Below are 26,396 nucleotides of genomic sequence, written 5' to 3' on the forward strand. Positions count from 1 at the left end.
TCCTCAGGGGAGAACAGGGGAAAGGAAGAGAAGGAGGGAGGAGAGGTGGCTGAAGAAGGGCCAGAGGAAGAGCAGGGAGTAGGGGGAAGAAGGGGAGAGGAGGAGAGAGAGGACAGGATGTCCTGAGTTTTAGAGATGAAGTGAGAAGCCAGTGCTGTGCAGGGGGCCTGTGAAGGGGCAGGAGAGGTATAGTCTGCAGCAGGATTGGCCAGTTCCTTGCAGATTCTAAAGAGTTCAGCCGAGTTGCTAGATGCCGCAGAGAGGCGGGCTTGGATGTGAGCTCTCTTCTTGTTGAGGACAGAGAGCCGGTATTGCCTTTGGAGTAGGCGGCAGGCCAGTTTGTCAGAGGATGCACATGAAGCCCGCCATTTCCTCTCAGCCACCCTGCACTTGTATTTAAGGGCAACGAGGTCAGAGTCGTACCAGGAGTTGCATTTGGCTTTGGGTTTCAAGCGGATTCTCATGACAGAGGCAATAACATCAACAGTATCAGATATAGCAGAGTGGAGAATGAAAGGGCTGTGTCAGGGTGTGAGTCAGCCAAAGGGGGAGAGGTGAGAAAGCGGCGGTGAAAGCCTCAACTGCCACGCGTTTCATGGGTCGGATGACCGAGAAGATGGGTGGTAGTGATGGAGTTGGCTTGGCCTGAGGGGTAGAAAGGGTGAGCTGGGAGGTGAGGAGAAAGTGATCGCTCCAGGAGAGAGGAGTAGTGAGAGGGGTAGAAAGGGGAAGGTCTGAGGAGATCAGAGCATCCAGAGTGTGCCCTGCAGACTGAGTCGGGCCAGAGGGGAGAATAGAGAGTGAAAGAGAGTCGCAAAGGTCGCGAAAGAGTCCAGACAAAGGACAGGAAGCGTCCAGGTGGATGTTGAAGTCTCCAAGAAGGAGGAGTTGAGTGGTCAGGACCAGGAGGGAAGAGGAGATGTCTGCCCACTCAGAGGAAGGAGGAGAGCTGACCAAGTGGCCGATAGATAGTAGCCACAGTAAGGGAATGGCTAGGAGAGAGAGAGAGAGAGAGAGCCTGCAGACGAGGCATTCAAAAGAGGAGTAGGCCTGCGTAGGAATAACAGAAGCAGCAATCCACCTGGGGAAGATCAGGGCTACACTCCCTCCGGAACGGTTAGACCTGGGTGCGGAGAGGATCTTGTAGCCCTCAGGGAGGAGAGTATCAAAGCTCGTGACAGAGCTGGCCGTGAACCAAGTCTCGGTGAGACTGAGGACATCAAGGTCAAGTTCCTCCAGAAGGTGGCAGATGTCGGAGGAGTGTTTGACAGCTGAGCGAGAGTTAAGAGTGGCAATATGGAGATGATTGCCATCCTTGAAAGACTTCCAGGGAGGGGTACAAATCAGAGGTACGCCCTGCAGAGGTGTAGAAGAAGCCCAAGGGGGGGGAGGAAAGGGAAGGAGGAGAGGGCAAGGTAGTCAAGGAGGCGGCAGCAGGGGGAGACAAGGAAGCCATGGAGGGGGAGAGGGAACAGCAGGAGAAGAAATGAAATTGAGTTGCGGGAAGCGTCTATCGAAGCGGAGAAGGTTGGCCTGAGGGCATTGGACCAAGACGGTACCATTCAAATAAACATTAATGATGACCTTGGAAGAGAGGAAGGAGGCCAGGAGGGCCTCGCACCAGGTGCCACCATTAACGGGAGAGAAGGAGAAGGCAGAGAGCACATAGACCATATGTAGGGTCCTTCTCAGGGGTGGGCTGTTTAGTGGCCTTCCCTTCTTTAGGAGATTGACTCAGAGGGAGGCATTCATGATTTCAACGGGGGATGGCTGAGAGCCAACTTTGCGGCCCATTCCCGCAGCACCTTTAGGTGCATATCGCTTAGCAGAAACTACAGTACGCCATGCCATGGTCAACCCACAAATACCAGAGAGTCATTATGGGGGTCAACGATAGATATTTTGGATGTGCAGTTTCTGCAGTGTTTAAAATCAAAGACCTTTGTGGTACTGGGCATGATAATACATCAATAATCTGTCCTTTGGGACAAAGAAGTCCCTCTGATGCAGTGGGTGGAGCCCGCAGGAACAAGGAACTGATGTCACGAGACGTGATGTAACCTATATGTAGGCAATGGGAGCAGCATTTCCAAAGCCACAGAGAAGATTGGAGATGGTAGACGCTGAGGCACACTATGCCTGCTGCTGTGAAAAGTTTTTACGTTAACAGGAATCATTGCCTATTGAATAGCTAACATGAGGACTCTGTGGAAAGATGTAATCCATTATAAATAAACTATAGGAAGTTACAAACATACAGATGTGGTAGTAGGACATAGTAGCATGATGGCTTATGAAGACAAGAAATATGACAATAGGTAGAGACCAAATACATAAGCAGAGAAACAATAAAAATAAAATCTGTGATTGACCGTCTATAAAATATTAAGCATACAGACAGATAAGACCATATAACTTTATAGGATGGAGAAGGTTGTTTAAGGATGCACACGACTGACAGAGGAAGCCCTGCTTAAAAAGAAGACGGGCCTACCTCACAGTCAAGTTTAATGTGTTTGGCAAAGGTTGTGTGGATTTCAGTCAGTGAACAGCTGAGACGACCACTGTTTATGTCGATCAGGTCCTGCAATGAATACATCTCGTCGTTCTCCACAAAATGTTGGCGATCCTGCAACTTGAAAATTACAAAATCTACCATGAATATGGTATACGAAGATTACACATTGAAATAGTTACTTAAGCAGTTCCCTTAGCCACTTACCCTCAGCTAATTGGCGTAAAAGGCTCTCGTAGGGCATTTATTTATGAGAATGCATTAACTTTTGAAAAACTTTATGGGTTTAATTCTCAGAAGGAATTTGGTCTAACAAATGTGGGCTTTGGTTTCTTTTCATTTGTGACCAAAGATCGAGGTTTTCCTCCTGCAACAGGGACTAGAACTGGGCTTAATTCTTTAGAAGCAGTTTCCTCACTGCAGATGGTCTGGGGGAGTTTTCTAAGTAATAGACAAATGCTCAATCATTTCCTCCAAGTATTGCAGAGGAAATGTTGGAAGTTCAAAATAAGTAATTTGTAGCGGATTACTACTTAGACTCGGTTTATCAGCAATTTTTAGTAAGTGAAGAGGACGAATGTCCATGAATTTCTAGAATTAAGCTCCACCTAAGGGAGAAATATACTTTACAGAAGTGATTTCTTTTATTACCAGGCACAGTAACAAAGTTGCCAAAGAATTAGCACATTAGAAAAACACAGTTTGCCATTGATGCAACATCTTGTTTTTAGTTTATAAACGTCCTCGTCTCAGAGTAGCTCTGCTTTGATCTGTACAGTAGACCAAAGGATCAGCATGAGTGTGGAATAATACAATACGATCATCAGTAAGTTTATTTCAGGAATACATATGCCATTACACCATTTTAATACACAATCATCATAAAAAACCTCAAAACAAAATGTTTTTTTTTTAATAAAAAGAAAAGAGCCGGTGGAGCCCGGGAAACGTAGAAAGAAAACTGCAGCATTTACAAATACATCAATGTTGTATGTCTAACTGCGGCAGCTTTCGCAGTGAGTCTCCTGGGCTCTCCCGGGTCAGGGGAGACCAGGAGACACAAAGCGAAAGCCGCCGCAGTCAGAAATACAACACTGTTGTATTTATAATTTCCATGGTTTTATGACCACAGCAATCACAAATACAATGTTTTTGTATTTATAATTGCAGCGCCTTTGCTTTTTGCCTTTCATTTTACATTTTCTGTGCTTCCCTGGGCTTGGGGAGCACCGAAAACGTAAAATGAAAGTGAAGGCAGCCTCCTCCATGTACAGCTCGGCTCTGGCTGCAGTAAGCAGAAGCTCCCAGCAGGGGGGCTTTTGCTGCTTGTTTAGTGCCGAGAGGGCAGAACTTAACATGAGCAGGGGAGGCTGCCTGATGGGTGCTCCCATGTAAACGCTTTGAGCCTCGTTTGCGCCAAAGTTTACATAGGAACTTTCTTTAAAAAGATGTTTAATGTAGGTTTTTGATTATTGCCCATCTTTTGTGACAATAACATTTCAGAGTTAACTATTCCTTTAAAACTCAACACTTCTCAATTTTTATGGCAGCAAAGTGGGGCCAGCTGCACCACATAGCTGAAGTTTAGTGCATCTATATAGTCTGGAAACAAGCCCCAACCCACACCCTTCTGGCCCTATGCAAAAATATATTTTTCTTTTAATTATTTGAACTAGGACTAAAACAGGCCACTTCTGTTGGGCATCACAGCCATGCCACCATTCTCACTTTGGGCCACATCACTTCCCTCCCCTCTCTCAAACATATGACACTGAGTTGCATTAGAAAATAGTCTAACTCTCCTGCTGCCAAGCCAAATGGAGCTTGAAACAGGTTTTTACAAAGGCCCAAGGGATACTTTGTTGCCACCCACACACATATTTTGCTTTGTTTGCTCAGCTTCCCATCATTCTACAACCCTTGCTCCATTTGGCCTTTGGTTGCACATTTTCCAGTTCATACCTGCAGCAGCAATCGGGCTTCCATGGCCTCTTTGCAGGTGATAAAATACGGCTTCATCAGCAGAATATCCTGCCGTAATTTCTGAAATGAAAAAAGAAACACAAGATTAAAGTAGGGGGCAGAGCAGAACCAATGTTTTCAATAGTCATTTTCCAGGAAATGGGTGGGGGTCGGGAGGAATATGATGTGCATTCCATTTCTGCAAACACATAGTTTTTTTTTAAAGTAATGTGACAAAGGAGGTGAGCCATGACACTTAGATGGAACATATGTGGTATTGCAGATCTCTTTGGACCCTACCACAGCACAAAGCCAGTGTTTGGTGCAGTTCCTTGCATATGCCCAGGCCTTGGATAGAGGAAACTAGGAAATGTCACTTGTACCTCTTCATACCTTTACTTGTGCATTTTTCTAACATTCACTTTGCCATTACAGGGATGACCCCGAATATAGGCCTCAACACCCTCCCACCCCGCAACCCTTCTTTGTTAACACATATTCTTCCCCCTTCCTCCTCCGACTCCAACCCTAACCATACAGCTAACCATCATATACATTGCCACCTTGACAATGTGAAGAGACCGAATAAGTGAGACCAAGAAGTAAATGTCTGACGAAGTGAATGTAGATTAGGGAAGTGTAGAAGAACTTTTCTGGGCCAAGTAAAGGAGGCATACCGCTGAAGCCCTGCATTCAAAAATTGGTTTTGAAATATCAACAATTTGTTCTGTGCAAACTTTCTGGTGAGCAAACGCAACGGAGTAAACTGATCACACAAAATTGGGATGCAGAATGGTTGCACAGTTAAATGACATTGCGCAAGTACCACAGAGGTGGGAGTTAAGTCACATCTGGTGCCAGTTAGTTAGGACAAAAAACAGTAATGAAAAGAAAGTAAAATAGATGTGACAACGTTGGAACACTGAAACATAATGACACTATTGTGCCAACAAATGAAATACATGTTGCCCTTCCTCACTGGAAGAACAGGTACTTCAGATCTGGCACCCGAGAAAGGGGCAGCTGAAGTAGCTCCATATATAACTACTGGAGGGAGTGCCCCAACTGGCGTTGGCTAGGGCAGAAACACATTGATAACTAACATTGTGGTGCCGACGACAGAGTACACAATTCAATTATTTAGATATCATTTCTAAATGCCTTAGAGAGTGCAATGTTTGTGAAAGCTCAGGCCTCTCTGGGGTGGAAACCACCAGAAAAACAAATGTTTTTTTTTAAAGCATATTTTGGATTGCTCAATTATTTGAAATACAGTCTTGAGTTCTATATTACTTAGACGACAATAAAACACTATCAAGTATGCAAAAACAAAGGTGTTATATTTAAAAATCCCTACAAAGTTACTTTACACTGGTCTTGTATAATGGGACTGAAACGTTGTACATACCCTAAGTGAAAATGTGAAAATACAGTATATAAGGATAAAGGTATTAGTTAAAGACAGGGTACAGTAACTGTTTTCCCCATGTGACTTCTAATTCAGAAAAAGAAAACAAACAGAAAACCTGCAATCTTTTGCATAGTTCTAATTTTCAGTAGTCCCTGCGTAGTAAGGTGACATTTTAACAACTTTTGACACTCATGGTACAGCAACAGAGCAAGAATGATGCACAATTCTGATGCTCAATTATCCTTACGCAGTGTGATCAGGTACTACCTACTTGTACCACTCATAATGCAACAAGAGCAAGAAAAACAGTTCAAAAAGGGACACTAAGGAGTCTGTGATTCTAATACTCAGTGATCTAACTAAATAAACGGCAACATTCAACGGTCAACGCCTCAATTGGGCAGTCCTGAGGTAAGCCCACCCACTGCTAAGTTAAGTGTGGAGACGTTTCGGTGAGCTAGCGTTCCTTCCTTGCATTCATCAGGACAATGGTCTGCCAATGGACCCTGTGAAAACATGTATTGTCAGTTTTTTAAAAAAAATAGTAATGGATTACTACCAAGGGGCTTGAGCTTCGTGGAGCATTCCTGAATGTTCACTAACTTTGGGCTGTGTGTTGCATGTAGTCGGCGCTCAGTATCAGATATCGTTTTCAAAGTGCAATGGCTTCAAGGGGGGGCGGGGGGACCAAGCTCCCTTTGTAACTGGCAGACCTGCCACACACAAGTGTATGTCTAGTCGATGCTCGCGTTAACCTCTGCTACAGTCATAACACATGTATGTATATGTTCGTACCAACCCTGAGGTCAAATCCAGGGTCCTAATTTTAGGGGGAGCTGGGTCAGGACATTCTTGTTGGGAGAATTCCCATACAACAAATGTGGTGAAAACTCAGTCTTTCCCCAGCGTGGAATGTGACCTAGTTTATAAAACAGTATGATTGTAGTGATCGTTTTTAAATAAACTTCAAAAGTTCAGAAGTTCAAAACATTCAAAGGTTCAAAAAGTTCCTTATGGGGTCACCAGGAGGAGACACCTTACCCAGAAAATGGGGGGTGGGGGGGGAGCACTTTTCAGCACTGTTGAGATGAAGGTTTCTCTAATATAGCGTTCGTACGTTGCTTTGAATTTTAAAAAAAAAGATGTTTTACTTAGATTAGGGTGTGCATGGATACGTGTGAACTGGTTCTAAAAAGGTGAATAGATTTGAGACCAACCATGTATGCGCTGAATACTCGAGGAATAGTCTCTTGTATTATTGTGATTGAATTCTCTTTTAGTCATGCTTCAAAAAACATATCTGGTTCAAGAGTTTTTTATTGTGATTTTCCGACACACGTTTCGATCTTCCAGGTCATTTTCAAGGCTAATCAGTTTAGACAATTTATAATCATAAATTACCCATAGGTGTGATGTGTCAATAGTGGATCATGCCAAGAAGGTTACAAAGTTAACATGGCATAATATGGAAATAGTGTGTGTGTTGTAGGGTTGCAAGGAGGGGCACACAACACAACCAAACAGAGAGAGAGAGGAAGAGGGGAGAAGGGGAAAAGGTTTGGCAATCATACATTTTGTGCTTAGGTAGCAACTTGGAAAGTCGGAAATGGAGATCTTCTGCAAGGGCTTACCCATGAGATCAGGCAAGCTCCTGCAGCTTGTTCTGCGGTGAATGGGGGAGGCCTCAATGTACAATTATGGTGGGCAATCCACAACCAGGCTGGAGTGAGCCTGTAACCAATAAACATGAAAGGTGGTTGAGAATATGGCGCCAATGTAACATGGCAGGCTATATTATGGCATGGGTTCGACAGTAGTAAGTACAACATTGGAAGGAGGTAAGTAAAGTGCCAGTGCGGTCCCACTAGAGTCTGTGGGGCGTGAAGGTTGTGTAGGAGGGATTTGGAGGACTAATCCCTATTAGACTTGTGAAAACATGGGCGCGGTGGCCAATTTGGGCCAACACTGTGGTTTGAGAACAAGACAAGCCCAGATTAATGACCCTAGTTCCTTGTGCAACCATATGATTAGAGCCACGTAAGCCAATGTGTGGTATTGTGACCCTTCTTAAAGGCATCCACAAAGAAAACTGACTGCATCACCCTCTTGACAGCGAGGGTCAGAACTAAGAGGCTTGATGCAGACGCAACTAGATTTGTTACCAAATACAGTCAAGACAACCACAGACTACAAGAAATAATCAAGGGGCACAAACTCTGAATAAACCCAGACGTACAAGCATGGGTTCCGGAGGCCCCTTTGTTTTCGTTCCAAAAAATCACCAACACCCAAGAATATGCTAAGCTCTTCTTTCATGGCACTCGTATCCATAGCACGAGTCAACTGGCTGCAGTCTACCAGACTTAAAGGATTCCACAAATGCGGGACATGTACCATGTGTCCCTATGCTCACACAACTTTTGGCAACGACCGACACACAATTAGACAGCTGATCAATTGCAGGTCCAAATTTGTAGTTTATGTCATTGTATGTGGCTTGAGGTACATAGGCAGCACCATCAAAGAGCTTTGTAGCAGGATCAGAGCATCACAACCTACTGGGCTCACAAGAAACAAATGTATCTCTTTGACCAGCGTTGGTAGAATAAGCATCAGATGGAAGACAAAAGGGACATTTGTTTCTCTGGGATTGACATTGTAATGCCTAGTGAAAGAGGCGGTGACAGAGTTGCAACTCCACCAGCTAGAAGTGAGACCGATATGCAGATACAGATTGGTGACCACTGGCCTTAACAAGAAGCATTAATTCAATGTGTTTCTTTAAGTTATCTGTGATTTTTTATTTATTATTTATTTGTAATTAAACTTTTACAAAATTTCAAATACAATGTATTAAAAACACAAATGATAAAAACACACATAATTTCATATCAGTACAATTAAAACAGTTAAACAGTTAAAACAGTTGCACAGCATATGCCAAGTGCCACATCGGATGATAAAATCTAAACAAATTAGGAACATGGATACTAAAATACTGAACCAACTCCCACTACAATCCAAGACCTAGTACTAACCATAGGTCTACACCCCTCTAATTCACACCAGAATCCCAAATCAGTACACCATAAGCAATTCGGCCACCATCAGCATAAGTAAAAATGTCAACCCAGATTAAACTTCAACAACATCATAAATGTAATATTAAAACTAGTAATAATGCAGAACAGATCTGCATATTAAAAACCAAACCATCTGCCTATTAACTGAGGAGCCGATAACCATGTTGCCCTATCTGCCCTACTTCTTACATAGGTTAGTGTTACTGATTGTAAACAATCTTATTAATACCATAATTTTCTGGTAACAATTTGCAATTTCCATAACCTAAACAGAGCTAGGTGAACCCTTCCGTTCTTAGTGTTGAGACAATACGTTCAAAAAGAGTCCGTTTTAATAGACTCATAGCTATGTACTAGCCATCCAAGTGTGCTCATGATCGCTGATCCCAAGCCCAGGCATTCCGTAAATACATGTTTTGCAGTCTCCAGCACAACATCTCTCTTACAAATACGACATGTACGCTCCCGACGGGAAATTATAGGTTTAATCTGTGATATATTTGAAACTGTAACCATTCTTGCTGGATCTCTCTTACCTAACAAGTGTGTGCTTGAATGTTAAGATTATTACCCCCCCCAACCCACGCTATGCACAATATGTATATATGTCGTAAATGAGGTGCAACTATTTGCATCCACCTTACAAGGATTTCACGCCTCACATGCTCACCCACCATAACCCCACTTCTCAGCTCCAAGGCACATAATGTAACTGGCACGGGACTAGTCTGGATCACCGTTTATGCCGGCTTGCCACACCCAGCACGAGCAACTGTCTAATGCAGGGTAGCACTCTGCCAGCCAGGGGAGCATCCACTTCCCTTGAGATGATTCATGCCTATTTGCATTCATTTATATCCTCACTTGCCAACTACAGGGGTTCTCCTCCCTCGAGCTGTCCTTTGCATCAACTCATGCAATTGTATCTTGAGCTTCAATTACTCTGGTCCGACCTAAATAGGCTGTACATTGCCACAGCAGCCATCATTTTGCAAAACAGGCTTCTTCTTCTTCTCAATTATCGGAGGCGTGGGCGGACCCACGCAGGCGCTTCCCCATCCTAAAGGATGATGTGCACCAGACCCACCAATCAATACCTAGCACACAAACTCACAACTCCTCCCACCGCCCCTTCTGCCGCACAATATCCAACATCACACTGCTCCTCCTCCTGCCTCTCACCCAGTCACCTACCAGCAAAGCCCTCCCACTCAGCTCAGCCACACCCAGCGCAGTCAACCGAACCCTCATCAATTCTCTCTCTTCAACATGTCTCTCACACCTAAGCAAAAAATGTCCCACAGTCTCAGGCACCCCACACACCGCAGTCCCTCGACTCATGCTTCCCCACTCGAAACAGACAGTCATTCAGCCCCACATGCCCTATCCTCAACCGATTCAGCATCACCTCCTCCCCCTCCTCCATTCCAGACTCCCCGCATCCACCTTCACCGACACTTTCCCACGAACACCAAACATCCACCTGCCCTTCACCCCACTCACCCACCTCTCCTGCCACTCATCCATGACCCGTCTCACCATCACAGCCTTCACCTCATCCACACTCAAAGGCAACCTCACATCAACCGCTCCCCTCTTCATACCCTAACCCGCCGCCAGATCCACCAACTCATTACCCAAAATGCCACTTTGACTGGGGACCCACGCCAACTCCAAATCCATTCCTCCACGCACACACCGATCAATCTTCCTCCTGATATCCAAAATCACATCCTTCCTATCACCATCCCCTGCCACAATCGCCTGCAACCCACTCAATGAAACCGAGAACACCACCACCTTCTCATACCCCAACTCGCACACCCTATCAATCGCCAATGCAATCGCCACCAACTCAGCCGTACAATTAGACACATCATTCGTCAGTCGCCCAACTTTATACTCCCCAGTGCTTTCCAAATAATACGCCATACCCACTCTCCCAGATACAGGATCTTTCAAACCATCCGTGAACACCTTGCATCCTTCCTTCCCTGCCACATACGCCTGACCCAAAGCCTTGATCTCACCCCGCAAACCCCGCTTCTTCGACACCACACTTGCCAACTCTAAACACACCTTTGGAGACCCCATCATCCACAACGGCCATCTCACCAAATCCATACCCGTCACAGCCAACAACTCGCCTACACCTCACTTCACCCCTTTCTCCCACATATGAAACCCCAAAGTGCCCCCCTTCGTCCTCCACCGGTCCCTAAGGTAGTCAAACCTCCAATTATACTTCAAACATTCACGCACCGGATGAGCCACACTCTTCGCACTGCACTTCACCCACCACCTCATATTCAATGCATCCCTCCTCAACCCCAACGGCATCTCCCCCACAAGCACCTGCACCGCATTCACTGGAGAGGATCTCATCACACCCGAACACACCCTCAATGCCCTCGCCTGCACCCTATCCAACCGCAACTTCTGACTCGCTGTGAAACCCACTGCCACCTGACATCCAAAATCCATCACACGCAAAATCAACCCTTTATGCAACATTCGAAAACACTTCTGCTGCGCATCCCACTCTTTCCCAGACACCGCCCGCAACAAATTCAACCTACGTTTACACTTATCCACCACACCATCCACCTGCAAATTCCAGTTCAACTTCCTATCCAAAATCACCCCCAAGTACCGAAACTCTTCTACGCTCTTTACCCTCACACCTTTCAAAACCAAGTCCAACTCCTGCTGCACCCTTCTCCTCGAGAAAACCATACTCACACTTTTATCCACAGACACCGAAAAGCCCCATTTCCCACACCACTCCTCCATACGCACTATTGCAGCTTGTAGCCGGCTCTGTACCAACAACAAACTCCGCCCTCTTACCCATACCACACCATCATCTGCGAAGAAATCCACCTGACACCCGAATCAACCCATCCACCATCACATTAAACAGCATTGCACTAATCACACTCCCCTGCAGCGCCCCATTCTCCATCTTCCAAACCTCAGACATCACCCCCCTCACTCTCACCTGAAAGGTCCTATCAGCCAAAACGCCCTAATCCACCGAAACATCCTCCCCCCCTTCACACCCATCTCCAACAGTCTTATCAACAACCCGCTCTTCCATACCATATCATTCGCTTTCTCCAAATCCAAAAAGAATGCCCCCACCAACTCCCCATCACACAACGCCTCCTCCACACCAGTCACCAACCTTACTAACGGATCAGCTACCGACCGATTCCTCCTAAACCCACTCTGGAAATCACACAAACGCCCATTCGACTCCAAATAAAACCCCAATCGCTCAACCACCATCCGTTCCATAACCTTACACATCACAACAGTCAGCGCAATCGGCCTATACGACTTACACTCCGTAGGAACCTTGCCACCCTTCAAAATCGCCACCACAATCGCTCTCTTCCACAACTTCGGCAAAACTCCACTCTTCCAGATCTCATTGAACAGCGCCAATACCTCCAACTTACATTCCACTGGCAACTTCTCCAAAAATACATACATGACCCCATCCACCCCTGGGCTAGACCACTTCCCCTTCCGAATCGCCCCATCCAACTCCACCATAGAAAACGGAACCTCGTACTGCTCCTCCCAAGGCCCAACATCCGCCAACAACTCCCGCATCTCCTCCTCAACCACACCCATACCTAGTCTCACCGCTTCTGGAAAATTCCCTGAACTGTGCACCTCCGCAAAATACTCCCCCAACAAATTCGCCTTTTCCCCTTCCTCACTGACCACCTCTTCCCCTTTCAACAACAAAGACATACCACCCTGCGGCCTCATCAATCCGGACATCCGCTTGAACCGTTTCCAAACCTCACCCACACCTGAATCACTCCCCAGGGACCCACAATAGCCCCTCCAATATCCATGCTTTCTTTCCCTAATCACCCTCTGCACCACCGCCTTAGCCTTCTTATATGCCACCAGATCCACCAACATTCCCGATCTCACCGCCTTAGCCTTAGCTTTCTTCCGCGTCGCCACTGCTCTTGAACATTCCACCGACCACCAAGGAACCTCGACCTTCCCACCCTTCCCCTTCTCAATCTCCGGAATTGCTGCCACAGACGCTGCTCTCATTCCCTGCACCAGATGTTCATTCCCTTCATCCACCCCCCATCCCTTCCCAGAGGAACAATCAATTCCCGACACACTCCCTTATACACCTCCCAATCAGTCTTCCTAAAATTCAACCGACTCCCAGACATACGTGGCCTGATCCCTACCTCACCCCTCACAGTCACCAAAATAGCAGAATGGTCGCTCCCCATGTCCCCATCCTCACGCACCTCCCAATCACATTCTCCCGCAATCGCAGTAGACACCCAGGTCACATCCAAACACGACAACTTCCCAGTCCTCACATCCAACCGCATACCCGAACCATCGTTCAGCAATACCAGACTCAATTCATCCGCCATGTCCTCCAACAGTTCCCCATTCGCATCTGTCCGATCACTACCCCATAACGTGTTGGCACTGTTAAAACCGCCACACAAAACACAAGGTCCCACATGTTCCCTTATCACTCCAGACAGCACACCCACTTCCACCACCTCACACGGATTATAATAATTCAACACCAATACTTCCGATCCCCCTATCCGAATCCCCGCCCCAATCGCCTCCACTGCTCCATCCACCACAATCTCCCTTGCAACCAACCCCTTCCGAACTGCTAGAGCCACACCCCCCCCTCTCTCCTCCAACCTATCCTTACGAAACAACTCAAAACCCGGAATCACAAACCTCAGATCACCCCTTAACCACGTCTCCTGAATACAAACCACGTCAACATTCAATTCCCCACACAACACCGCTTTCAACTCCTGTCCATTCCTCAACAAACTCCTCGCATTCCACTGGAAAATCCTCATGCCGACACCCCACTCTGCTTCCGCACTTTAGCAACCATCCTAAACACATCCTGTTCCACCACATCCACAACACTCAAAAACCTCCTCCCCTCTTCCACCACTCCTTTCGTAAGATCCGACACACTGACAGACAAATTCCCCTGAACCAGCTCCAGCACACTCACTATGAAGCACATAAACTCAGTTTTCGGGACAACCACCATTTCTACGCCTTTCACCTCACCCACCACTTTCTTCCTTCCCACAGCCTCATCCACCACCGGCTCTTTCGCACTCACCTCACTCACTACCTGTACCGGTTTCACCTTTGCTACAGCCTCCGCATAAGACAAACCTTCCGCCGTCCTCACCTGCACTACCTCTCTCGCCACCCTGCGACTCTCACACCCCCTAAACACGGTAGAATGCCCCCCCCACAATTCACACACTTCTCCGGGGTCTCCACCTTGCATTCCTTAATATCGTGATCTCCACCACACCTCCCACAGTGTCCCTCATTCCTGCATACTCTCGCCAAATGTCCAAACTGCTGACACTTATAACATCTCAAAGGCAACGCTACATAAACTTTCACACGGAACCTCCGGTATCCCAACTCCACCACCTCTGGACACTTTGTCCTGGCAAACCTCACTGCCACAGTCGTAGACACCACATCCCCATGTGCATCTCTCCTCCCCAACCTCCGGGCCTCCACCACCCCCACATCCACCAGCTGCTCCTCCACCTCAGACATATTCACAGACACCGGCACTCCACACAGCACCCCCTTACACGACACACCACTTTGATCAAACACTCGCACCACATGCCTACCCAGACAACGCACCTCCAGAATCTTAGCCTTGCTACCAGAATCCGTCCCCTCCGCCAACAACCGTCCCCCAGCCATCACTAGCACCCGAGTAACATCCCCCACAGCCGCCTTCACCCATCTAGCAATTTCCAAAGGATTCACCCCCAGAAACGTCTTCTCTCGACTCTCAGGCTTCAACACCACCTTCCACACACTGTCACCCTGCATCTTCTCCTCCCCAGACCCACCGCTCTCTGAGGCTTCCAGCCCTTTCAAAACGCGCTTTTCCTGAGTCACCGTTCCAGAGTGGCCCTGGTCCAGCCCCCCTCCATCATCTCTCCGTGGAGACCTGCTACGATGGCGCTCTTCCCTTTCCCCTTTCCCCCCCTCCACAGGTGTAGACTTCACAGTCGGCGTTCTCTCCCTCTTCGCCTCCTCCTCCACCCCTCCCTTCTTTCCAACCTTCCCTTTCCCCTTACCCATTCTTACCGCCTCCTCCAAGCACACTCACTCCTTGTATCTGCCTCGAGAGCCCGCTCCACCTCCTCGAGCCCAGCACCCTCCTCCCAGTCACCGCTCCGCCCTGCCTGGGTCCGCCTCCTCTGCGTGTCTGTAAGCGCATGCGAGTTCAACTCCTCGCGTCTCCCGTCCATGGTAGAGTACTCTGATGACTAATCCACAAGCAGGATCTTGTAGAGCATGGGGTCTAGTTCCCATCTGAGAAATGGACCATAGCAACGCCCCGCCTACGCAAAACAGGCTACCTACACGCAGTGATTTTATGGGGATTTGACAACCAATCCCATGACCCCCTCGTGCTGACCTATAAACAGCCAGCAGCGTTACACATGGAGATACGTCAGGCTATTTAAAGAAGTTTCAAAATGGCCACCGACACTGTATCCAATGCAAGTGACCAGGACAGACATTGCAAACAGGTAAGGGCGTCTGCCCTGTAATTGTTATTAGCTCTACATGTAAACGTAGCAACTTACTTTGGACGGCGTGTCCTTCATTTATTTTCACTTATGCCACAAAGCTCACGTGGCTCAGGGGTAATGAGAAACAAGCACAACCATAGTTCTTATGAACGGGTGCTCTCGCTTACCCCCTTTTAAAAATGAACATGTTGTCTGTGCAGAACGTGGTTCCCATGCACTTGCGGAAGCCTTCCTTCACAGTCTCCAGGCCAGTGGAGTAACTTTCCTGAACATGCTGGGGGTGGGGGGTGGGGGGGGGGGATATGACATCTAAAGAAAAGGTGCCCCAGCCAAATGAATGGGGACAAAATGGTGTGCCATGAAGTTGGGTGAGACAAACACCCCTGTCCCCCCCGCACCCCCCTAAAATTACGCCCATGCTCCAGGCACTCATCCGTCACGGCTGCTGCGTTCTTATTTTCACATTGTTGCTGGCTAGGGCTGCCTCTTGCGCACGATCCAGAGTTTATTTAAACCTTCACTGGCATTACACAGACTACACACCCTTGCATGTCTAGCAGACGCTTATTTCAGTTTCACTTAATATTGTTTATGCACGCTGCTTGGCCACAATTTGCTCAATTGGAATATATATAATTCTCTTTCCTCCACGTCCAGGATGCCTTTAAGCAGGGTCACAATAGCACACATTGGCTTACGTAGCTCTAATCATATGGTTGCATAAGGGACTAGGGTCATTAATCCGGGCCTGGCTTGTGCTCAAACTAGTTTTGGCCAAGATTGGCAGCCACACCCATGTTATCACATAAGTCTAATAAGGACTAGTCCCTCCCAATCCCTTCTACACAACCTTCACGTCACACAGACTCTCGTGAGACCCCACTGGCACTTTACTTCACTCCTTCCAATGTTGAACTTACTACTGTCAAACCCAGGTCATAATAAAAACTGCCACGTTACATTGGCATCCTATTCCAACCACCGTTCATGGTTATTGGTTACAGGCTCACTCCGTGGATTACCCACCATAACTGTATATTGGGGCCTCCCCCATCCACCGCATAACAAGCTACAGGAGCATACCAGATCTCATGGGTAATATCTCCATGTCCAACTTTCCAAGTTGCTACCCAAGCACAAAATGAATTGCCAAATATTTTCCCCTTCTCCCCTCTTCCTCTCTCCCGGTTGGGTTGTTTGGTGTGTCCCTCCTTGCAACCCTGCAACACACACACTATTTCCATGTTATGCCATGTTAACTTTGTAACCATCTTGGCATGATGCACTACTGACACATCACACCTATGGGTGATTCATAATTGTAAATTGTCTAAACTGATTAGCCTTGAAAATGGCCTGGAAGGTCGAAACCCATGTCAGCAAATCACAATAAAATTTGGAAACCGAATATATGTTTTCTAGAGCATGACTAACAGAGGATTCAATCACAATGATACAAGAGACCATTTCTCGAGTATTCAGCACAAACCTGGTTGGTCTCAAATCCATTTGCCTATTAAACAAGGACATTGGGGCACTTCCGTAGGAGACCGTTTCCAGACGCAGCAGAATGTACAACATTCTAACTAACAAGCGCAGTGGTCCTGCATTTCTATTGCGCCCAATTCCCAGTTCATCGTCCTATGGCACTGGAGATCTGAGGGGATCATGAAAAAGACCAGCAGACATTGGACTCAGTCTACCAGGTGGTTAAGAGGTGGATGTCGGCAAATTGGCTATGCCTTAACGCTACCAAGACAGACCTAATGCTATATGGCCCTAGACAAGCCAGAGAAGCTGAGTCTTTTCTAAATCAGCTTTTTGGTTGGCGGCTGTCAGATCCCAGTAGTACACAAGGTGAATACCTTGGGCACTTACTTGGAAGCTAGTCTGGATAGTGGTGCACATATGGATGCAATTGTGAAAGGTATAAATTATCATCTGAAAGTGCTACGGCAAGTGGCTCCCCTGGTCTCTGAAGAAAACCACACAATGTTGGTCAGAGCCGTGAGTAGATTATTGTAACTCTTCTAGTGGGGGAGGGGTGGGAGGCAGGGAGGCAGATGTTCAAAAATTGCAGAAGATTCAGAATGCTGCTGTGATAAAAACATGAGCAGTGGTCTGCATCGCATTACTGACCCCTCACACCAGGCGTTGAAATCGCCCATTACAAAGAGATCACCAGACAGAGCCAACACCACATCAAGGGCCTTCGTAGTAAACTGGGTCTGGCCCTAGTTAGGAGGATATAGTGTCCCCAACACCACCTGCATCCCATCCAAGGAGCCCTGTACAACATGCAGGCACCCCTCGAACAACTTAATCAATGACACACCCTGTCAACCTTGTTGCTTATGCATCCATACCTCCCCCAACTCCCAGAAGCCAAGCAAACCTGCCCCATCCCTGCACCTTGAAGCTGTCTGGTCACCAGCTACCAATCGGGTATCCTGGACAAAAAGCACATCAAGCGCTGAATTAAGGAACTTGTGCACCAGTAGGGACCTCTTAGTGGTGGAATTTAGCCCCTGCACATGGTCGGTGCCTACCCTTAGGCACACCCCCCCTTCTTAGGCCCATCATCCTGCCCCCCCTTGTATTCGTAAAGTCATAACTCTGTGATCCGCAAGCCTCGCTCGCACATCAAGCAGTGCCATATCACAACACACATCCCCACCCTTTTGGGCAACGTGTGCTTCCCCATAACTGTTCAACTGGCACAAAAACAGCATCTTCAACTGCCACTCGCAACGCAAGAGAGAAACCGACGTAGAGACACCCTCCTTTCCACTGGGGGCCACCAGGTTCACGCAGGAGCTGTCCCTCCACAAGCCTCAAAATGGGAGCCCCTTGACCCCTCCCCCATACCCAAGAGTCAACCTCAGCACACGCCGAGCTAAACGACACTCAGTGCTAGGACAGAGGCTGTCCTAGGTTCTTCTGTGGGATGGCCAATTCAGCAGCATATATTTCCGCCCAGTCCGCCCTCTCCTCCTTCAGGTGGGGTGAGGGGCTGCAAACAGAGCTGGCTGCTCCATGGCACAAGTCAGACTCACCTGTCGCTCTTCACCCACAGCCGGGTATGACATCAAGTGATACATGGCTTGTCCGCTTCCTCTGCTGATGTTATCCGATAATCTATTGCATCCACCTCAATTTGCAGAGCAAAGGGGTCAGCCCATCGGTACCCGATGCCTTTTTCTGTAAGTCACTTTGTGAGCAGCCGACAGTCTCTCCTACTGGACACTGCCAGGTTGGACAGATCTTGGAAGACCTGCATGCATGAGCCTTGTTCTCCAGGCCCTGTCTCAGCTATGCTCGTGACAAGTCCTCTGCTTTGCCCTTGTATCTTGAGAATCTGCCAACAATAGATCTCTGCCACTGCCATATGGTTTGCCCCCTTTCCAGCTGCTCAACTCCCCCCCCCACCCACCTTCCGCCGAAAACAGGAGTTTAACTTCTCCAAGGAGCTGTTCACCACTTTGTAGTCAGAACCTGTTGGGTGTCCTGACCCACGTTTAAGCTATCATGCCACAACATTTGGTGCTGTGGGCTTAGAAAATTCAAGATGGCGGAAAACCCACATGTGCGCCGAAATCCAGGAAAGCTGCGCAGTTGTGCGCACACCAAAATGGTTGCCTCACTTGCCACCCACCAGTGCGAGAATGAAAGGCCGGGTTGCCATGAGGGAAATGGGTTGCCAAAGGAAAAACAGTAGCGCCGGTTAGCTTCAAAGCGCTTTAAAACCACCATTGGACTACCCGCACAGTAGTCTGAAACCATGGGGAATGGCAATGCTGATTGCCAAATGCAACCTAGAATTGTTGGGAATTCATTTTCTTAAATCCCAAAAATGGGTGCAGTACCAGTACTCACCACTATCCAAAAGCCGGCAGTTTAAAACCACCCTGTGTTTCTCTGAAGGCAAGCCAAAGTGCCTATTTCAAACATTGCAATATGTGCAAAATATTCACTGAACACCAGCAGACATTTGGTAGAATGGAGTTTTGTGTGCCTACAAAATCTGGGAAATGAAGAGCCCAGAACAATGCTTATAACAAAACTGGCTGAGCTATGGAGTCAGCAGTTTAAGTTGCACTGGATTTAAAGACACTAAAATCGAAAATGTTTAGATTAAATGAGTGACCTATGTTTGGTGTCACATGCCTTTGTAACTGTTGAAATGTCATAGTTTTGCACTTAGAATCAGCATTCTAGCTGCATATGTAAAAATGTTTAGTTTTATTTGAATGCAGGAACTGGGGAACAAAAACTGACATTTTATCTGAAACCTGGCTTAAGGAACTGAATTCTGCCTGGCAACTACCCCCATCAGGAGTGAAACTTGAGTCACAGCTGTGTTCCCAGGCCTAGCTGCCCTTTTGCTGCTCACACTAAGGATATGCCATCTATCTGATAATTGAATTACCTGTGCTCTGCAGGAAAGTGAACAAAGCCCTGTCCTGGCTCAGGCAAAGGTTTTATTGGCAGGAGTCGTAAATGGTCGTAAAAAGTGGCTTCCTCCTGAGGAAAGGGGAGGGGCACTGCCTGTGAGAGCAAGCTGGCTTGGCAGAACTGGAAAAACCAGAAATTCAACCTTGTGCTGAGGGTAAACCACACCCCTTTGGAGCCAGAACATAACTTTAAAAAGATGAATAACTCATAGAGCGGACATGTGAAAATTTTATAAATGATACCATAATTCTTGTGATTTTTCTGCCCACAGTTTAAGAGGTTTTTAGAACCGGTGGTATGTTCAGGGGGGTGTCAGCGGAAAAGTGGGGATAACTCTAAATGTATGCATGTTAAAAATCTGAAACTTCATCAGTTAATGTCCGTACTCCCTGCGCACATGTATGTAAAGTTGGGTCAATGTCAGAAATTGCAAAATCAGTTAAAAAGTGAAATATGTGCCAGTTCTGGATGCAAGCTCCCAGGAAGAGCAGAGTTTGAACAGGGTATACCTCCTGTAATGCATGATGGGTGCATATGATTTTAAAACAATATGTACCTCTGCAAACATGTATTTGTTTCAAATCTAGATTTGTGTGTAAGTTGACAGGAGGAGTGGACTTTCTGCAGGCTGTAAAATGACATCACTCTGACCCAACCTAGCTCCCCCAATCAAATGATAAATGGAAGTTTGACCAATTAGAAGCTGAGAGAGAGGTAGGGTCAGTGATGCTAGAACACACCCACATTCTAAACACATAAAAGCAGACAGACAGGACAGATAGGGACTTTTCAATTCCATCTGCAGCGGGACGCTCTGCCGGAAAAATCCATACTTACCTCCATCAAACCTCCAGAGAGCCAAACTAGAGACTTCAATCTATCCAGAACTAGAGACCCAGACCAGAGAACCAGAGAGAGCTGACCCAGATCACTGTGAAGTGCAGAGACCAGAGGCGAATTTAAAACCCTGACCAGATCCGTGATGAGGCCCATTTCACTCAAGAATATAGTGTGAGTACCTAGAAAACTGTGCAGAACCAATCTCCTAGTTAAAATAATATAATTCAATCCATTTTTAACCTAAGTAGAACTGCAGCTTAGCAATTGTGTTATCCTGCCATCATTTTTAAAGCTGAAAAAGTGTGCGTTTAAAATTTCAAATCTGAAAAACGACCTTTATTCAATCGCTCATATCTCCGCAACCGTTTGTGCTAGAGACTTGCAGTAACTTTTATTCGGAAGCTGAGATCCTAGGCTTTCCTAGGACCCCAAAACGATAGAGATAGTCCTTGTGGTTCCTCTGTAATAGCGCTCGGCGCATCCGCGAATTTTACCGCGATTTGCAAATTTCTTCACATGTAAAAACTGCTGCTGCTTGCCTTCCATTTGCCAGAAATTCGTTTAACCTGCTAACTATCCCTGCATCATTGCTAGTGTGAGCCTGGACTAATATTAACTAGATACCAATCACCCTGAACCTCTGAAAGGGAATTAAAAGTATTTTAGCATACTTTTCAATTCATTGCCAGCACATATCAAAGCAATTTGGGCCTGTGTTTTCAAACTTCTGTAGTCTAAGCTTGCTGGGGTGAACTGAATCACATTTGATTGCATTTCTGAGAACTGTGTGTTTTCCTTCCATTTCCTTGCATTGCATAAAAGGGGGGAGGGGATTGCCAGAGAAAAGTGATTACATTGTTTTGCTGAAATCATATCAAGTTGTTTTCTATACTGCATTTCATTCATTCAACCTTGCATTTCCTTGAACCTTATAAAGCATTCTCTACCACGTTATACTTCTGTACCTATTTACCAGTGTGCTACCTTATCCATTTCATGTCAACTCCTTATTGATTATAGAGAAGCGTGTTAGTGCCAGATTCTCCGTTGTTGATCTTTATCATATCAGATTAAGTGTGATATTCAATTATTAATTTACTATAAAGGGTGATATATATCTATTGTTTAAATTATCAAATAAACCTTTTAAACTTGCAAAACAGAACTACTTCTTGGCTCAGGGGGGTCAGGGGGATTCCAAGAGAGGGGTGTTATATAGGGGTAGTCATCCAGAACGCATGAACTGGACCTAAAGATATATCAATAAGGGTTTTCATTCAGTATTATAGATTAGGCGTTGACTTAGCTGTAGTGTTGAATTGAATCCCCTTACAAACCAATCACCAAAACCTTCGTATACTCCAACAGATGGAGTATATGAACGCATGACATGCTTACTGGGCTTATTATGTTTCCCAATTCGATTTCATACTTACTTACATACCTGTGAAAGAGAACACCCTAGCAGACGCCCTATCCCACAGTATCGATGAGACGTCCGAAGTCCAACACAGAGGCGAACTTCTGCGGGCAGGCAAAGCGATCATAGCAGCAGTCAACCTGTTCCTACAAGACATCCATGCAGGAGTACGTCCTACCCACCGCACACAAGGATTCTCTACTCGAGATAGGTCTCTATTTTAAGGTGCATGCTATATCTACCCACGAAGAATCTGCAGGACCAGGCCATTGCCTGGTGTCACGACCTTGGGTAAACATGTCCTCCAAACCAATCGGGTTATTACAGCAAGAAGGTATCCCTTCTAGACCGTGGACTCACGTCTCCACTGACTTTATTGTGGATCTTCCAAAGTCTGCCGGATTCACAGCCATAATGGTTACAGTCGACTCCCTCTCCAAGTTAGCCCATTTATCCCCGTTTCCCGGGCTGCCCTCTGCACCATATACAGCTTCAGTGTTTTTGAAATACATCGTTCGTTTGCATGGTCTTCCCATCACTATTGTGTCTGATCGGAGATCCCAGTTCAACTCTCCCTTTTGGGCCTCTTTATGCCAACACATGGGTATCCAGCGGGCTCTCTCTTCAGGGTACCACCCCAAAGCAATGGGCAGACGGAGAAGCTGAATGCTACTGTAGAACAATACTTGATGCATTTTTGTTGCCACAAACAAGACGAGTGGAGCAGGTTTCTTCATATGGCTGAGTTTACTTATAATAATACTTTCCATTCTGCTACAGGAATGAGTCCCTTTTTATGCACGTATGGATACCATCCTCGTCACCTTCCCCTTAATGTGCACACTGCATCCAAGTTACCTTCTATAGAACACTTAGTAGAGAACCTCAAAGAAACCCACAAACAAGCTATGGAGACCCTTGAAGAAAGCCAGAAAGAATACAAGAAGAGAGCAGATGCAGGAAGACTGCCAAACCCTTTGTGGACAAAAGGAACTCTGGTGTGGCTGTCCACAAGGTTTCTACCCAGATGGATCAGGAAGGGGAAATTCTCTCCCAGGTACATTGGTCCTTACCCGATTCAAGCTCAAGTTAATCCTGTGGCCTTTCGTCTCTGACTTCCGTTCAGTATGAAGAGAATGCACCCCGTGTTTCATACGTCTTTGTTGAAGACGTACAAGCCCGATCCCTTTCATCGGAAGGTTCCGAAGCCAGAAATCTCAGTTCCAACAGAGGAAGAAGAATACGAAGTGTCCCATCTTGTGGAGTCCAGATACTGGAAAGGAGTGCTGCAATACTTGGTGCATTGGAAAGGATTTTCAGAAGCCGAAAGCAGTTGGGAGCCAAGAAAAAACATTCACCCTCCTCTACTCATCGAACAAATTCCATAGACTCCACTGGGGAAATCCAGGGGGTTCTCCGAGAAAGAGGGGGTATACTGTCATGCCCTCCTGGAAAATATGGGATCGGGGGAGGCGCCATTAAAGTGTTCCAGCACGTTGTTGCCGTTTTCTCATTGAACGGTCTAGTTGTCTTCCGACATGGCCGCCTTCCACCTTATCTAGCCACAGAAACAGTATCTCAGTGCATTGCACCTTGGATTCTCCGTGCACTAACGCTTGTTGCTCGCATCTGTTTCCTGAAACTCTGCCCTCTCTCAGTGTGTTGACTGATGCTTTCTAACCTTCCTCGCAGAGTCTCTCTGCCGCAATCTCTCTTCTGCTCAGAGTTACTCCTTTTCGCTGAGTTTGGGCTGCCGTGATTTCCTCTCCCTTTTCTCTGCGGTGCTTTCACATAGCAGCTTTCCCCTTTCATCCTTATTATTCTACTACTTTTGTGTGCGCTCTGCACCACCTCTTATCCCGGCTCTCAGGAGGTTTCTTTTCACCACATGTTATCTTTACCCGGGTTCTCTCTGGTGTTCTTCCTGTCTTTTTTCCTTTATGCCCAATTTAGTTTCACTTGTACTGCTTAGTGGATCCTTCAGCTCTGTCTAGCCTTCCTATTAAGCTTCACTGCCATCTTTACTGACTGCAATTGTATTACCACCTGCAGTATATGCGGTTGATCTTCCATAAGGACTCTAACTCAAACCTACCTAGCTCCACTCGACATCACCACTACCAGTCCGGATCTTCTTCGCCATCTTTTACTGGACTCACAGGGTTTTTCATCCAGGAGGCTTTTCCCTGTTTCTGGGGCTAGCTCCCGGGGAGACCACGTTGCTGGGGATCTTCCTACCGACAATGTGGCATCCAGAGAAGAGAGACCTTACTTATGCCAAAAGAAGAACAAGAAGGGAAGGGACACGCATAAGACCCCCTGGAGAAAGAAGAATCTAGAAGAAAGTTCCACTGAAGGCACAGGTGAGGAGGAAGGGATGGAGGTTTCTTCAGATTCTGCCAACTGGCCTCTATGGCCATCTTTGGGTCGTGAAGACCACCAGCACTCCGCTCACCTCAGGTGCCAGTGGCCACTCCCTGGGGTGGGGGATTCTCTTTACGGGCTCACGGCGCACTCGGGTGCAGAGCGTCAGCTCTGAGTGTGACCTGCTGGGTATGCGCTCCTAGCCCACCACCTTGCAAAAATTAGCCACTCCCGGATGTGGATCGGTGTCCTCTTTTCTTCTATTACTGGCCTCCTACTCCTGCAGCACTGGCTCCCCACCCGGCCTGCCAACCTCTTAGTTTCTGCCTTGGCCTCCAGTCAGCAATCTGGAGAAATCACAGAGCTGCCGGCATGCCCCCTGCTTGAATGCGCTCCCTGCTTCGGTCAGGTCACATACGCCGGCAGGACAGGGGCGCCTGCTATGGCTCCAAGCACACCTGGGTACGTGGGGCACATCGCTGCACCTCCACCACTACTCTCGTTATGGGCGACTAGACACGCAGGCTCTCTTCTGCCGCAGCTCTAAGCGGCTGCTCCAGCTCGTATGCATCATCCACTATAGCACTGATATGGCACGCGGCAAGGTCATCTTTCCGTAGGGGCTGGGCAGACTGGTAGCGCACAGCCCAGTTTCAGACTGGGGCTCACACCACCCCGGCCTCCGCTTCGCGCCTCCTCGGGTTGGTGGGGCTCTGGCAGGCGCTGAAATCAGTCGATATAACTAGTGGGTTGTCCTACCCTCTATGAGTCAAAAAGAATGCAAAATAATTAAAATGCAAACTGGTTTTAGACCCTTTTGGATGCCCATACAGTTGGGGCAAACATTGTAGACAACAACATACTCGCTGTTGTTGAACACCAAACTCTTACTCATGTGAAAAGTGTCAGCTTTTTATTATTCATAGGCAAAATGTTAAGTATTTATGTATACACATGACAGTACATGATGACAATTTATAATGTGCAAACACATAGCTGTGTTGAAAATTCAATGTTGCATGTTCACAGATAACCTGAGGTGTAAAACAATCCACTTATATATTTAGCAGACAACTTGTTAGTAGGTGAGATGTGCCATATGGTTAGGTACAGAAAACACAGGGTGAAAATGCAATTAGGGGAGACGTTGATTGTAGGTCTCCTATGCCCGGCTAGAGTCTGACCTCATATCAGTCGATGCTGGCAAGCGAGAAGTATGGTTTGATGCCTGGGGGCTCCTCACTTCATCCAGATCACCCACACATGATTGCGGCGCCGGCTCGGGTATGGTCTTCCTCCTCACTTATGCTCCGGTGGGGTCAGGAGCATTCAAATCAGGTGGCCATATTGCTGCATGCCCTCTGGTGGTCGCGTTGACAATGGTAGTAATACAAAGTTATCAGAACCATGATCTGCCTTTAGAAGAAGAGCTGGTCCATGTGGAGCCAGGATGTCGCCATAAGTAAGAGTATGTCAAAATAGCTTACATCCATGCAGGGGTCACCAGAAGTCAAGAGCCGTCATCCCTGCATTAATTGAAGAGTGTGTGCACTTAAGCCACAGAGCAGTGATCAATATTGGGTTGAATACCAGTGGAAACATTTACTAATTGCCACACAAAGTATTGTACGTGATTAAATGCCCTGGTGATCAGATTACAATAAAACACAAACTTGCAGCAGAAACAAAGTAGTGTCAGCTCCCATAGAGCAAAATTTCATCAGGTAAA

General features: G+C 46.9%; 1 protein-coding gene across 5 annotated transcripts in view; it reads right to left on the minus strand.

The window, feature by feature from the left end:
- The window catches only part of DEF8 (differentially expressed in FDCP 8 homolog), a 641,504-nt gene that overhangs the window by 262,467 nt on the left and 352,641 nt on the right, over nucleotides 1–26,396 (minus strand). For 4 of the 5 annotated variants that reach the window (XM_069635559.1, XM_069635558.1, XM_069635556.1 and 1 more), the window contains exons 9-10: nucleotides 4,478–4,558; nucleotides 2,495–2,635 (exon numbers count right to left, since the gene is read on the minus strand). In XM_069635559.1, coding sequence (XP_069491660.1) covers nucleotides 2,495–2,635; nucleotides 4,478–4,558 — 222 coding nt within the window. The remainder of the gene's footprint in view (nucleotides 1–2,494; nucleotides 2,636–4,477; nucleotides 4,559–26,396) is intronic. The other variant, XM_069635560.1, reaches the window with a different exon arrangement.

This window comes from Ambystoma mexicanum, chromosome 1q, assembly GCF_040938575.1.
Source record: "Ambystoma mexicanum isolate Mex_15411 chromosome 1q, UKY_AmexF1_1, whole genome shotgun sequence".
Taxonomy (NCBI): Eukaryota; Metazoa; Chordata; class Amphibia; order Caudata; family Ambystomatidae; genus Ambystoma; species Ambystoma mexicanum.